The sequence below is a fragment of the Cupressus sempervirens genome, chromosome 8 (assembly GCF_028749045.1).
Source record: "Cupressus sempervirens isolate cs-2001-9-10 chromosome 8, ASM2874904v1, whole genome shotgun sequence".
In the NCBI taxonomy this organism is placed as follows: Eukaryota; Viridiplantae; Streptophyta; class Pinopsida; order Cupressales; family Cupressaceae; genus Cupressus; species Cupressus sempervirens.
In genome coordinates, this window is record NC_143125.1 from 423,897,212 (window position 1) to 423,909,294 (window position 12,083).

The 12,083-nt window shown below is 37.1% G+C and overlaps 1 protein-coding gene across 1 annotated transcript in view; it reads right to left on the reverse strand.

Annotated features, from left to right (window-relative positions):
- Window positions 1-3,975: 3,975 nt before the first annotated feature.
- LOC149543042 (squamosa promoter-binding-like protein 1) overlaps window positions 3,976-12,083 on the reverse strand; it is a 74,531-nt gene continuing 66,423 nt past the window's right edge. Inside the window, exons 4-10 of the mRNA XM_089797974.1 lie at window positions 7,415-7,489; window positions 7,063-7,170; window positions 6,860-6,977; window positions 6,396-6,531; window positions 5,959-6,133; window positions 5,216-5,863; window positions 3,976-4,958 (exon numbers count right to left, since the gene is read on the reverse strand). Coding sequence (XP_089654100.1) covers window positions 4,425-4,958; window positions 5,216-5,863; window positions 5,959-6,133; window positions 6,396-6,531; window positions 6,860-6,977; window positions 7,063-7,170; window positions 7,415-7,489 — 1,794 coding nt within the window. The 3' untranslated portion in view covers window positions 3,976-4,424. The remainder of the gene's footprint in view (window positions 4,959-5,215; window positions 5,864-5,958; window positions 6,134-6,395; window positions 6,532-6,859; window positions 6,978-7,062; window positions 7,171-7,414; window positions 7,490-12,083) is intronic.

Consider the following 12,083-nt stretch of genomic DNA (forward strand, 5'->3'; position numbering starts at 1 on the left):
TCGTGTGGAAGACGTTGATAGATCACAATGAGAACAAATGGTGGGTCCCTTGTCGCTATGTCGTTGTTCGTAACCCTCGTGCAACTCACCATAGCAAGATAGCAACGACCGTAGATCTAAGATCAAATCAAGGGAAGAGAACTGCGCAAAGCACCCTGAATAGTGGTGGGTCCCATACTCGCTATGTCGCTATGACTAAACAACTTGCAACTTTCCATAGTGAGATAGCGAGGACTATTGATCTGAGATGATCTAATGATCAGGATCATTGACATGCTTTATGAATGGGTGTAGGTCTGGGGCACTGATGACGCAAAAGAATATGCACTGCTGGCAACAACCCAAAACTTTACTTTCATCCTAGTCACCTTTCCACATCATTTGAGGTCCCACCATGTGTTTATTTCTCGACTGGGCGCTATGTCGCTAACGGCGAGAAGAACAAATTTTTCCATAGCGACATAGCGAGCTCTGATTAAGTCAAAACCTCCGGCCTACAAATGTTGAGTAAGATGTTGCCGTGTCTTTTAATCTGCACAATTCATTCCTGACAAATCACCTGCCCGGGGCCCACCTTATCTAAAATGTTGCCGCAGTATTATTTTTCGTCTGCGCGCTATGTCGCTAATGGCGAGAAACATAGATTTTTGATAGCGACATAGCAAGCTCTGGCGGGTCACCAAGAATCGGCGCCGGACTTCATTTTCAATACCGCAACCAAAATTCGAATGGTCGCTATCTCGCTATGGAAAACAACCTCGCAACTTTCCATAGCGAGATGGTGACATCCGTAGATCGTAACAAGATCCAACGACGAGAAAGTTGCAAGCCAGCGGAAAATTGGAAAAAGAGATATCATAAGGTTTTAATCGTTTCATTTTTTGATATTTCCATGCCATTAAAATAATATTAAAGATGGGAAGTGGCCGTTGGGTGGGTCAAGCATTTGAATTCAAATTTTGGCAGGGGGCAAAAATAGGTAACAGTTGAAAGTGACACTTTTGTCCACAGAAGACTACAATCTGATAATAGATCTAAAAAGTAGACAAAAAATAATGCACTTTAAAAAAAAAAAATAGAACGTGTTTTTGACACCAGATGTGCCCGTATGCATTTGAAGTTGCAAAATGCAAGATTATGCAAGTACAATCGCCAAAAAATAATTTTTGAACAATACGTGCACCAAAACCAAAAAAAATGCTGCACCACCGAAAATTTAAAAAATTCTACACAATTTCAAAAAAAATCGCACCTAATTTGGAATACGGATTTCTAAGTTATGGCCACTTGAAGTCAAACTACAAAAACCAAAATCAATTTAGAAAGGGGTTGCATCAACGAATGAAAGGGTTAAATTTGACGGTCATACAACCGTCGCTGCAATTCAATTTGGCTCTAAAAAGACCGTCAGACAGCCGTCAATTTTAAGATAGTGACTTGACGACATCAACGTCCCCTTGGCCTATGATGATGTCAACATGACGTCAACGTTGTATGGATTTGTACGGCCTGCCACATGTCACGTATGAACTATACAGATTTTGCAGTCGTAGACAATGACAAGGTTGGTACGGCTGCCACATGTGCTGACTCAGATTCGCTAACTGGTGCTGACTGGGCATTGAGTCAAATCTGACTAGGAGCGTTGACTGGATTGTGGAGGACGCATGGTTTTGCGCGAAGATGTCACGTGGAGGGTTTTCCTACAGCGTGGGCAGAATATTCAGCAAAAGCGTTGTACGTTGAGCGTTGTGTGGTGGCCTCGCTATGGTGGCATAGTCTGCAAGGACACTGAACTGTTCAACTCGCGATGCAGAAGCTTCGGAATATGTTGCGCCAAAAATCTTTTCACGTCACCGGAGTTTAGGTCCGCCGCTATATATTTGAACGACGTCAAAACTTTTTCCGTGAGCTGAAATATATATTATGCGCACCAAATTGTGTGGGATAAGCGCGTGAAGCGTTGTTTAAATAGTTGTTACTATGGGTTTCAAAACAAAGAGCCCGCTCGTATATTGGGGCCGATGGGAATTGTTGCAAAGTGCTGAATTTTCTCTATCGCCGGTGGTTGTGTGGTTCGCCGAAATAACACACCGATGGATGGAGAATTAGGTTCAGCCGCTTGGTACGGCTTCTACAAATATGCAGAGGTACGACCTGACGATAGATAATGAGTCCAAATTTATATGTGCGCCCGCCCAATATTGAACGATCCCTACAATAAATAAAATAATACTCCGAAATTGCAGAGCCGAGAGCTAACAGCTCAGGTCTGCCAAAAAAAAATTCTCTAACGGGATAGAGAAATTAATTCTGAAAATAGTGTTTCAAAATATAAAATTGCAGAGATTAAATAAATCAGAGCTGAAAAATAAATTAATTAGATCCGAAATTGACCATACCCTAGCTGCAAATCAAAGCCTCCGAGTTCTGATTTGCAAAAAAAATTTGCCTCACGATCAACTTTCACCCAGTATAGGCAAATTTATAATCGATCTTCACCGAATCAATGCTCCGAACGCAACAGTGAAGTTAGATTTGGCTCTAGACGCTCTCAATTTCTGCGGATTCATGTGAAAGTTTTGAAGCATGAACGGTCTCGAACGGCTATGTGTAGAGAATCTCTCTCAGCTCTGATACCATGTAAAAATTTGACTTACGCCAAAATTCACCCAAAACCAAAGAACTCAAGAATAAAGTGGACCAAAATAAAGAGAGTATGATCAAAATGATGATATTCATTCAATATGCCAACTTGAGAGTGCCTACAATGGTGTAGCACGCAAATCAGTGGTGTAGACAACATGTGTTAAATGAGTAGTGTGAATAATTGTGTTGTCAACATGACAACTCAGTGAATGATGCAAACTCCTGTGCTGTAAACACCATGTGCATAATTAGAATTGCGTACATCAATGGGAGTACACAAACTCCTAAGTGTCTCACTTAAATAAATAATAAAATAATGCAAAATAATTAAATAATGCATTAACCTAAGTAAAGTAAGTGTAATAAGTAAATACTTATTTACACCGACACATAGAATAGCCACATCCCTCAACTACTAGGTCCTCTCCCCTACATTTCTGCATCCGCTGCACTTGCCATCATGGATTCTAGAAACTGTACCCATACTTATACTCACACCCAAACCATCAACATTAATATTAGGTTATGGGTAATACTGCATATACTGTTATTGTTTTTAAACAGCCTTCGCAGTTCATTTGTATGGGAAACTATGAATGTAGTTGTCTGTAACTCAACAAGATTTCAAAAATGTTTTAGTTAATATCAGATTTCTGGTAGTACCCTAGATAGTTATCAGGCAGTAATCTCCTCTTCAATACTAATGTTGTCAGGTTGATGAAGAACGGTGATTTTCTCTATGACAGAAAGCTCAATAAGTTTGTGACTTGCTAATTAGTTGCCTTAGTATCAACTTAAGTAGAATGGTTTCAGGTTCAATCAGATTTCTGTTAAAATGATGTCCCAACCCCAATAGCAGGCAATAATTGCTTCACCTTGAATATCACCTTTCTCAGTTTGTTGAAGATCAGAGATTTTCATAATGCAAGCAAGCTCAGGAACATTCAAATCCTGATCTCGTGTAATTTTAAGTTTTCATAGTTGCCCCTTAGAGAGTATGAAAAACAAACTAAATTGAAGACTGCAGTCGCTCACGGACTGTAATAGTAGATGTTCTTGGTACCAAAGTCGGTGATCAACCATCACTAAATACATATCCCAAGTACATACAGCAGTACATTTAAATTCATGAAAATAATGCTAGATATTTATGTCCTTGTCTACTTCAGGACCCTATTTATATTACCATAAATTGGATGGGATAATGTACAGAATCATCCCTTCTGATTCAATTTCATCTAGTCTTTAAATTAAAAAGGGAAAATAATGAACTTTGCTAAAAAAAATTAATCACCAGAAAAGGCATTGCATGTCAGCATCCAAAAGTAATAAAGGAAATTATCTTAGTTATCTCTTATTTGGAGGTGACTGAATATATTGATAGTCCTTAAAGAACTTAATCTCTAAATTCGTTTCAGATTACAAAAAAGTTGTAAAGAGCCGTATCTACATAAATTGAAACTGTATGCTACATGAAGTGCAGCCCGTCAAATGATTCAGAAAAATATGTCCAGACTCTGCACATATGTAGAATCCCACAGGAGTGTGCCCCTTCTTTGTTTAAATGCATGCCAAAATGTTCAACGAGTTGATCTATTAGAGGAGTTGAGCATGCTAAATGTTTCTCTTTTGATAACTAATTAATATACACACTGAAGATGGTCTAGTTATAAAAATAATTTAACAGAGCATAAATTAGAACCAAGTGATTGACTTGATAAGTTGGAATCTACAATCAACAGACGTTTAGCGTCTGGAACTCCAATCTTGCTAAACTATCTAGGTCCAAACTTCATTGATTCCCAGTTAAAAGGGCGTCGGACAAAGAGAACTTGAGGTGGTCCCTTCAAAAGAAGAGTGACACAGAGACAAACGGTTGCAATAGCCACCATAGACAACAATGCCGGCCTGTACAAAAGGTTATTTGCTCTGCGCTTGTTGAGTTGTTGCTGAGCACAAAGCTTGCAATAAGATGGCAAACACTTTATCTTATCATTGTCAGAGCAATGACTGACTGATTGTCCTGACTTCAGAGACAACTCTATGTCGGCTTTATTCTCTTTTACATCATCTTTTCCTCTAGAGACTTCCAGTGATGCTGAAGATGATTCCCAATTTTGTTTCTTTGGCATGTTTTGTTCGTTGGGAGTTAGCTTATTAATGTCAATGCTAATATGTGTAGGTGCCCCTCTGTTCTCAAGTTTTTTATGAACCAATTCAATGTAAGAGTGACGGCCTCCAAGCAATGCATATTCTTCAGGAGTCCTTCCAGTTTGATCACGAACATTTGACCATGCTTTTGCTCCAATCTGGACAAAATTTGCATAAATTATCAATATAAGTCTAACGCATATTGACTTCTGAGAGTGTCAAGGTTATATCCTGGCATAATTTTAATATTTGAATTTTTAACTAGATAAACTGCCTATACTCCCAAGGCTATTTGAGAAAGCACGTGTTACAACTTCAAGGCCATAATGGGGCTAAGAAGTATGCATATCATGTCGAAGTAATGCCCCTGACTAATAGAATACTAACTAATCACAATCTACATAGCTTCAATTACCTGGCATGGATCATTGGTGAGTGCATCCAATACACCTTCAGCACTCTTCATGCTAGCTGCAATGTGAAGTGGTGTGAGCCCCGCAGGTCCAGACAAGTCAGGTTTGAATATTAAGCTATTTGCACTATGTACATTCTCATGTCCATGTGCAGGTGTGCCAATTTTATCTTTTGTCATAGTATCAGGGACATATGCTAATAAAATTTCAACCATTTCCCGGCAATTCCTCCGCACAGCCCTATGTAAAATGCCAGCTTCTCCTAATATGGATATAGCTGAAGAATCGGCACACTTGACATAATTACTGAACAAAATGTTCAGAATTTTTTTCACCACTCCACACAAGTCCTGTTCAGTTGCATACTCGAGAAGCCACTTGAACCGAATAGGTGAAAATGTAGTAGACAGGACACTGAGATCTGATTCATGTATCAAGCAATTTCTTTGAAGTAACCAACCCAGTTCATGCAAGAACTCTATTGCTTCCATTTTATCTCTCACTTGCAAACCACAGTTTTCTGTAACCTCATGTTCGTCAACCTTTGAAGGGATTTCAATATATCTTTCTAATGTGCGAATTTCTGTACAAATGTCGTGTTCAGCCACTATTACAGGAAAGAAACTACCCCTCAGATCATGGCCCTCCACCTGAAACATCCACCCCAACAAGAACTTAAAAATTTCCACATATTTTGCACAGATTTACAAGGAAAGTAGAAATTTTAATCAATCAAGTTTTGAACCTCAATGAAGCATCTCCCACTCAAATTAGGTGGAACCCAAGAAAACCTCTGACGCTGAATCTGCGTGCACTCCTCTAATTGATCTGTGTTGTGAACATCTCGATCACTATCTTCCTGAACGTATTCAATTAAAGATTCTTGCACTGAATATTTTCCTTGGAAAGCACAAACGATCCTGCATAATAAAAACATAAAGCTAGATTTCATTATTTTTGTACAGTAAAAGCATGGCACATGATGATTAATGTCTATGTAGATTTCATAAGGAAACTTAGAGAATGCAACCAATTTGTATAACATTACACCATGTATTCTTAACTTTTTATGGATAAGAATTGTGTTTGCAATAAAAATGAGGCATTGAGATGCATTTAATTTGGTGTCCCGTATTAAATTTGAATGCATCTCTACAAAATCACTTAAGTAAGATGCTGTACTTTGAACTTGAACTGCGAAGATTAAATCCTTTGACCACAAAACTGGCTTTCATGTCAGAAGCAATGGCAATGGGAGTAATGCTTAAGATCTTAGGAGTGTTTCCAAAATCTGTGGATGCATCAAAAACCACTTGACCTGGACCATGGCAAGAACATGTCACTCAATGAATAAAATTTTAAACATGTACAATCTGTTGCAATCAATCTAATGCATTATCAGCACATCTGTTTACTAAAGATGAGGTAAACCAAATTCTGAAAATTATTTAAATTAACAATCAGTTCACTTACTAGGAATGTGATTCCATATGTAAAGAATCTGTAAGGAATTGATTTTTCCATACAAGCATTCTCAGTAAAATTGCTAGGACTATTTTTAACATAACAATGAGTTAAAACTTTAACTAGCAAAAGAAAACAGTGTACTCTCAACCTATAAAACATATAAAGTGTTTTAAATTTACCATCATATATGAATGCTATCCTCTGCTCTGTCTGGGCAAAGATCCACCCTGTTTTCCAAAAGCCACCATCAGACCCCCTAAGAAGTCTCTCAAGGCTATTTTTAAAGCCAGTACCAAGCTACACGGAGAAAAGAATTCATCAATCAAATTCCCAACCACAGAACGGACTATAAGCAATAAATCTGCTAATGAAAAAGACATACCTCCTCCCAAACAGACTCAGACAAGCGTAAGTAAATTGTTAGGATGACACAGCCAGGTCTGATATAGCTCTCTATATCTGAAGGGCTGTTAGCTAGCCAATCAAGTATCTGATGTATATATCACATACATTTTTGCATAAGAAATGGTAAAGAATTGACTTGAATTAAGAAACAATAATTCTGACAAACCATAATACAATCAATCGGAAAGGTGCATTCAGTATTCTACTCTGAGTATCAGAATATATCAAAGGCTTTCAATGACTTACAGTACTGAAAAATAAAGTGGAATTACATGTGTCATGAATAAAGTGTGCAAATAACAAAGATTATTTCCTTGGATATAAAGTACCTGTGATCGTAAAAGTTGAGGAATTTCACTTGGATCTTTTCCAAACAGTTTGAAAACTATGCGTCCAGTACGATACTGTTACAATCCATCAGTTGTATAAGTCAAAATGCCACATTAAAATGATTTAAGATCACGTGTCATTAGATGATTTAAACTCATGCAATTGTCACTTTTGCATCCACAATTGCAAATACTTTCTTCCAAACTAAAGTTAACTTGCTTTGATGGAGATGTTAAACGAACAGGCACTTTGATACTCATTTTAGTTGAATCCCTCTTGTGCATCTGATACTTCAGGTGGCTGAAAGATGCAGAATCTTGAATGACTGGAAAGATTTCCTTTGAACAATTTGAGAAAAAGTATTTATGGGATACACTGCCCTCATTAATGATGCATTGAATGTTAAATTTAGAACCAGATATGCATAGAAACAACTTGCAGAAATCTTAAAAGACACGAACAGATAATTCACAAGAATTTTATCCTGGGAAAAAACCTCCAACCTGAGGGAAAAAATGCAGCCACTCAAAATTGATTCTTTATTAAATAGTCAAAGAGACTGAATACAAAACCCACAAGCTTAATCAGAAACAAACCCTTCACAGAGATTGTGGACACTCCCAATCACAAATAGAATGACTCTACAAACATATATATAAACTGCTTCTCATATACGGTATACAGAACAAATTCTACAATCACCAATGTGCACATATGATAATCACAAGACAGAATATCCACCGAGAATGTCTGCAGGAAAAAAAATCAATCGCAACACACTTTCTTTGAATCAGTATATGCCCTGAATCACAAGAACTGTGATCTCAAATCACACTCAACTAGTGAATGTCAAACATACAGGAATACCAGGAGACCGTTGAAACTGACATCTTTTCCTCTTCATTCACCAAGGGCATGAATGGTTGGCAGTTACTACAAAATGCCATTACATATCCAATCGCTTTCTCTGACACAATGTCTTTAATCACTGTCATCAATGATGGGATCCTCCGCATAGATGAAAGGTTACATAATAAAACTTGAGCAGCCACGACAACAAGACTATAACAGATACGATATGAAAGAAGGTAGAACACAAGGAATAAGTCTGCCAAAAGGCATGAACCAAAGGCAGTAAAAATATGAGCTGTTCTATAAACTCCTGTGCCACATAATACAGCAGTTACCGAAGAAAAAAAAACGTGAGCTCCGATGACACTTGTCCATGCCTTCAATAAACGATACTAAAGATGAGATACAGCATGCGAAAGAACAGATATGCATAGAGGACTTTGTTGCCATCCCAAATTTGTACAGACACAATCACATTGAAGCTACATTTTATGTAGTTCTTTGAATACAACCAGAGAAGCTTCTTCAATGAGTAGCAGACATGAACATACATGAGCATCTGCAATATCAATGCTGAAGAGATTACATTTCAGTTAGGAACAACCATCGCAGATATGGAGATAGCTCCTGCAGCTACCTAACTTCAATACTGAAATCATGTGAAGCTTAGCCAGATCTATGTACTGTTAACAACATTACCTAAGGGTAATGTTAACATCATCTGCTTCCGTAGTGGACAAAGCAGCTAAAACCTGCAGCTTGCTCATCCAACTAATTGTACCACCAAATATCATGAAAACATATCCACTTGTGGGCCTTCTGTCAACGTTGCTTGCCCAATCTGAATCCACATATCCACGAATGCAGACCGAATGTCCAGATCCAATAGGATTACCATGAAAACATAAGCAGTAGTTAGACATGCCCGTCAAATACCTAAACACACCCTTCCAGAATTAACCATATACCGACTAAGAACTCCCACTACTTGGGCAATGTCTGGCCTCGTACTCTAGAAATTTCCTCCAACTCAATAGGAGATTTTGGACAATCCTCTTTAGAAAGCTTTGTTCCCTCTAACATTGGAACAACTAACCACCTGCAAGTTGTCATATTGAATTTCTCCGACACACAGTTAAATCTCTACTGATCTCAATCCCAAGAATATGCTACACCTAGATCTTTCATTTCAAACTATGTTGTTAATTGAGACTTCAAATTTGATATCAATCTTTTACCATCCCAAATAAAAAACATATCATCCACATACAGGAATATGATAAGAATGTCACCATTTTCAGATTTATAATATATGCAATGGACAAATTTAGATTGCAAAAATATCAAGAACAACACATAGTCAAACTTTTGATACCACATTCTTCAAACCATATAGAGATTTCTTCCACTTACAAACAAGATTTCCTTTGCCTTTCTCAATGAAATGCTCTAGCTGTGACATAAAAATTTCCTCCTCCTTCAAATCACCATGAAGGGACATTGTCTTCACATCCATTTGCTCAACTTCAAAATCATGAAGCTGTTGCAAGTGATAACAACAATCGAATGGATGTCAGCTTCGCTACAAGAGAGAACATTTCACCATAGTCAACTCCGTCCACCTATGAATACCCCTTCATGACCAACCGGGCCTTATACTTCTCAACACTGCCATCTGGACCCAATTTCTTCTTGAACACCCATTTACATCCAACAGGTTTTTTTCCTTCAGACAAAGGTACCAAATCCCACACATAGCATTCTTCATCAATGTTGTCATCTCTTCATTCACAGCTTTCATCCAAGAATCTACATCACTCATACCCATAGCCTCTCTAACATTCCTAGGCTCATCAGTGTTAAAAATCAAAGCAAATATACAACTAGAATCCAACAAAGAATATCCAAACCTTTTAGGTGAATAACCATATCTATCTCACTACCTATCACGAGTAGACCTCCTTAACATTTGAGGTTGAGGTTCTCACTCGTTATCAAGTCCATTAGGAGCTCATAGTTCTTCCTTTGGGGTACAAGGGATATGAACTACTTCCTTCTTTTGTATCTCTTCCAAATCAATTGTAGAAGGTTTTATCACACGTCTACTATAGAGCACCTTCTCTACAACTGGATCCCAAAGCTTGTAACCTTTTAGACTCACACCATAGCCAATGAAGATACACTTAATAGCATTGTTCTCTAACTTTGATCTTTTCTCACTTCAGCACATGAGCATATGTCTCACAACCAAAGACTCTGAGATGCCTCAATTATTCTTGCTAGACCATGCCTCTATGGGTGTCTCCTCAACAAGTGCTGAAGTAGATCTGTTAATTAAATAACTTGCAATGGCTACAGCTTCAGCCCAAGACTTTTATTCAAGCCCAACACCACTCAATATTCTCCTAGCCCTCTCCATCAGCATTCTCTTCATCCTCTCTGCAGCTCCATTTTGTTGTGGGGTGTATGGAGTTGTCTTATGTCTCTCAATTCCATGATCCTTACAAAACCTATCAAATCATGTTGAACAAAACTCACCTCCATTGTCAATCCTCAAACACTTAAATTTTCTACGAATCTGTTTTTCAACCAAGGACTTGAATTCCTTAAATTGACTAAAAAATTCAGATTTACTTCTGCGGAAATACACAAATATCCTTCTACTATAATCATCTATGAATGAGACAAAATACACAGATCTAGGTATCGAGGGAACATTCACTCGACCAAACACATTTGAATGAATATAATCCAAAACCCTAGAAGACTTGTGAGACCTGGAATAAAAGGAAACACAGTGTTGTTTACCATAAATACAATGTTCACAAAAGTCAAACTCCAGATTACAATCATCTATGAATGAGACAAAATACAAAGTAGTTTTTAAATCAGTTTTAAGCATTGACGTCTTCTTGTATCTCATAGTTATTCTTTGTTTGTTGATGTCAATGATATAATTCTGTTGGATAAATTATATTATATTTATGAGATATATAAATAAATTATGGCAAATATTATATATACAATAATTTAACTTCTATTAAGAGTATATAATATATATATATATATGAGATCTATTATGCATATATATATATATATTATTTGTGATATAACAATAACTAATGTGAGTTAATATATTAACAAGAGACATGTCTCTTTATATCACATATATATTCATTAGAATAGTAACTTGAAACACACATAAAATCCACAAGTGTTATTACAAGTTACAGAAAAGATAAAATGATCCTATTTTCACATGGTATCAGAGCAGGTTATGTGACGCCCTGTGAAGTTTGAAAGAAGACAATGTAGAAATGATGAAAGTTTTTTTTAAGTTGTAAAAGAAGACCACCTGGAATACCTTCAGTAAGAGTGAAGAAGGCTTATTTGTGCAAAGGCATTGAAATCTTCTGAAATTTTGATATATGAGTAGAAATGGAAATTAAAATTTTGCATAATTTATTAGAGCATTTTCAAGAAACACGGAAGAGACAGAGACTTAAGATATATGATTTGTTAAGTTATATAAAGGTTGTTGTTGAAATGATGGATGGTTGTGCAGGTTTGCTAATACACTCTTCCATAGGAGCCAATGTAAATAGTGAAAGGAGATTGCTTGTAAACACCTCTTGATAAATCTTCTGTTGACTAGAACCAGGAATGCATAGGATAGGAATCCTTGATCACCGAACATATATATATATATATATAAACAGGTAACCAGATGCATTATAAGAAGAACATGAATCACGTTTTACAGTTAGCGAACACAGAGAAATGGTCATGTCTTACTGAAGAATGCCTACACTTAGA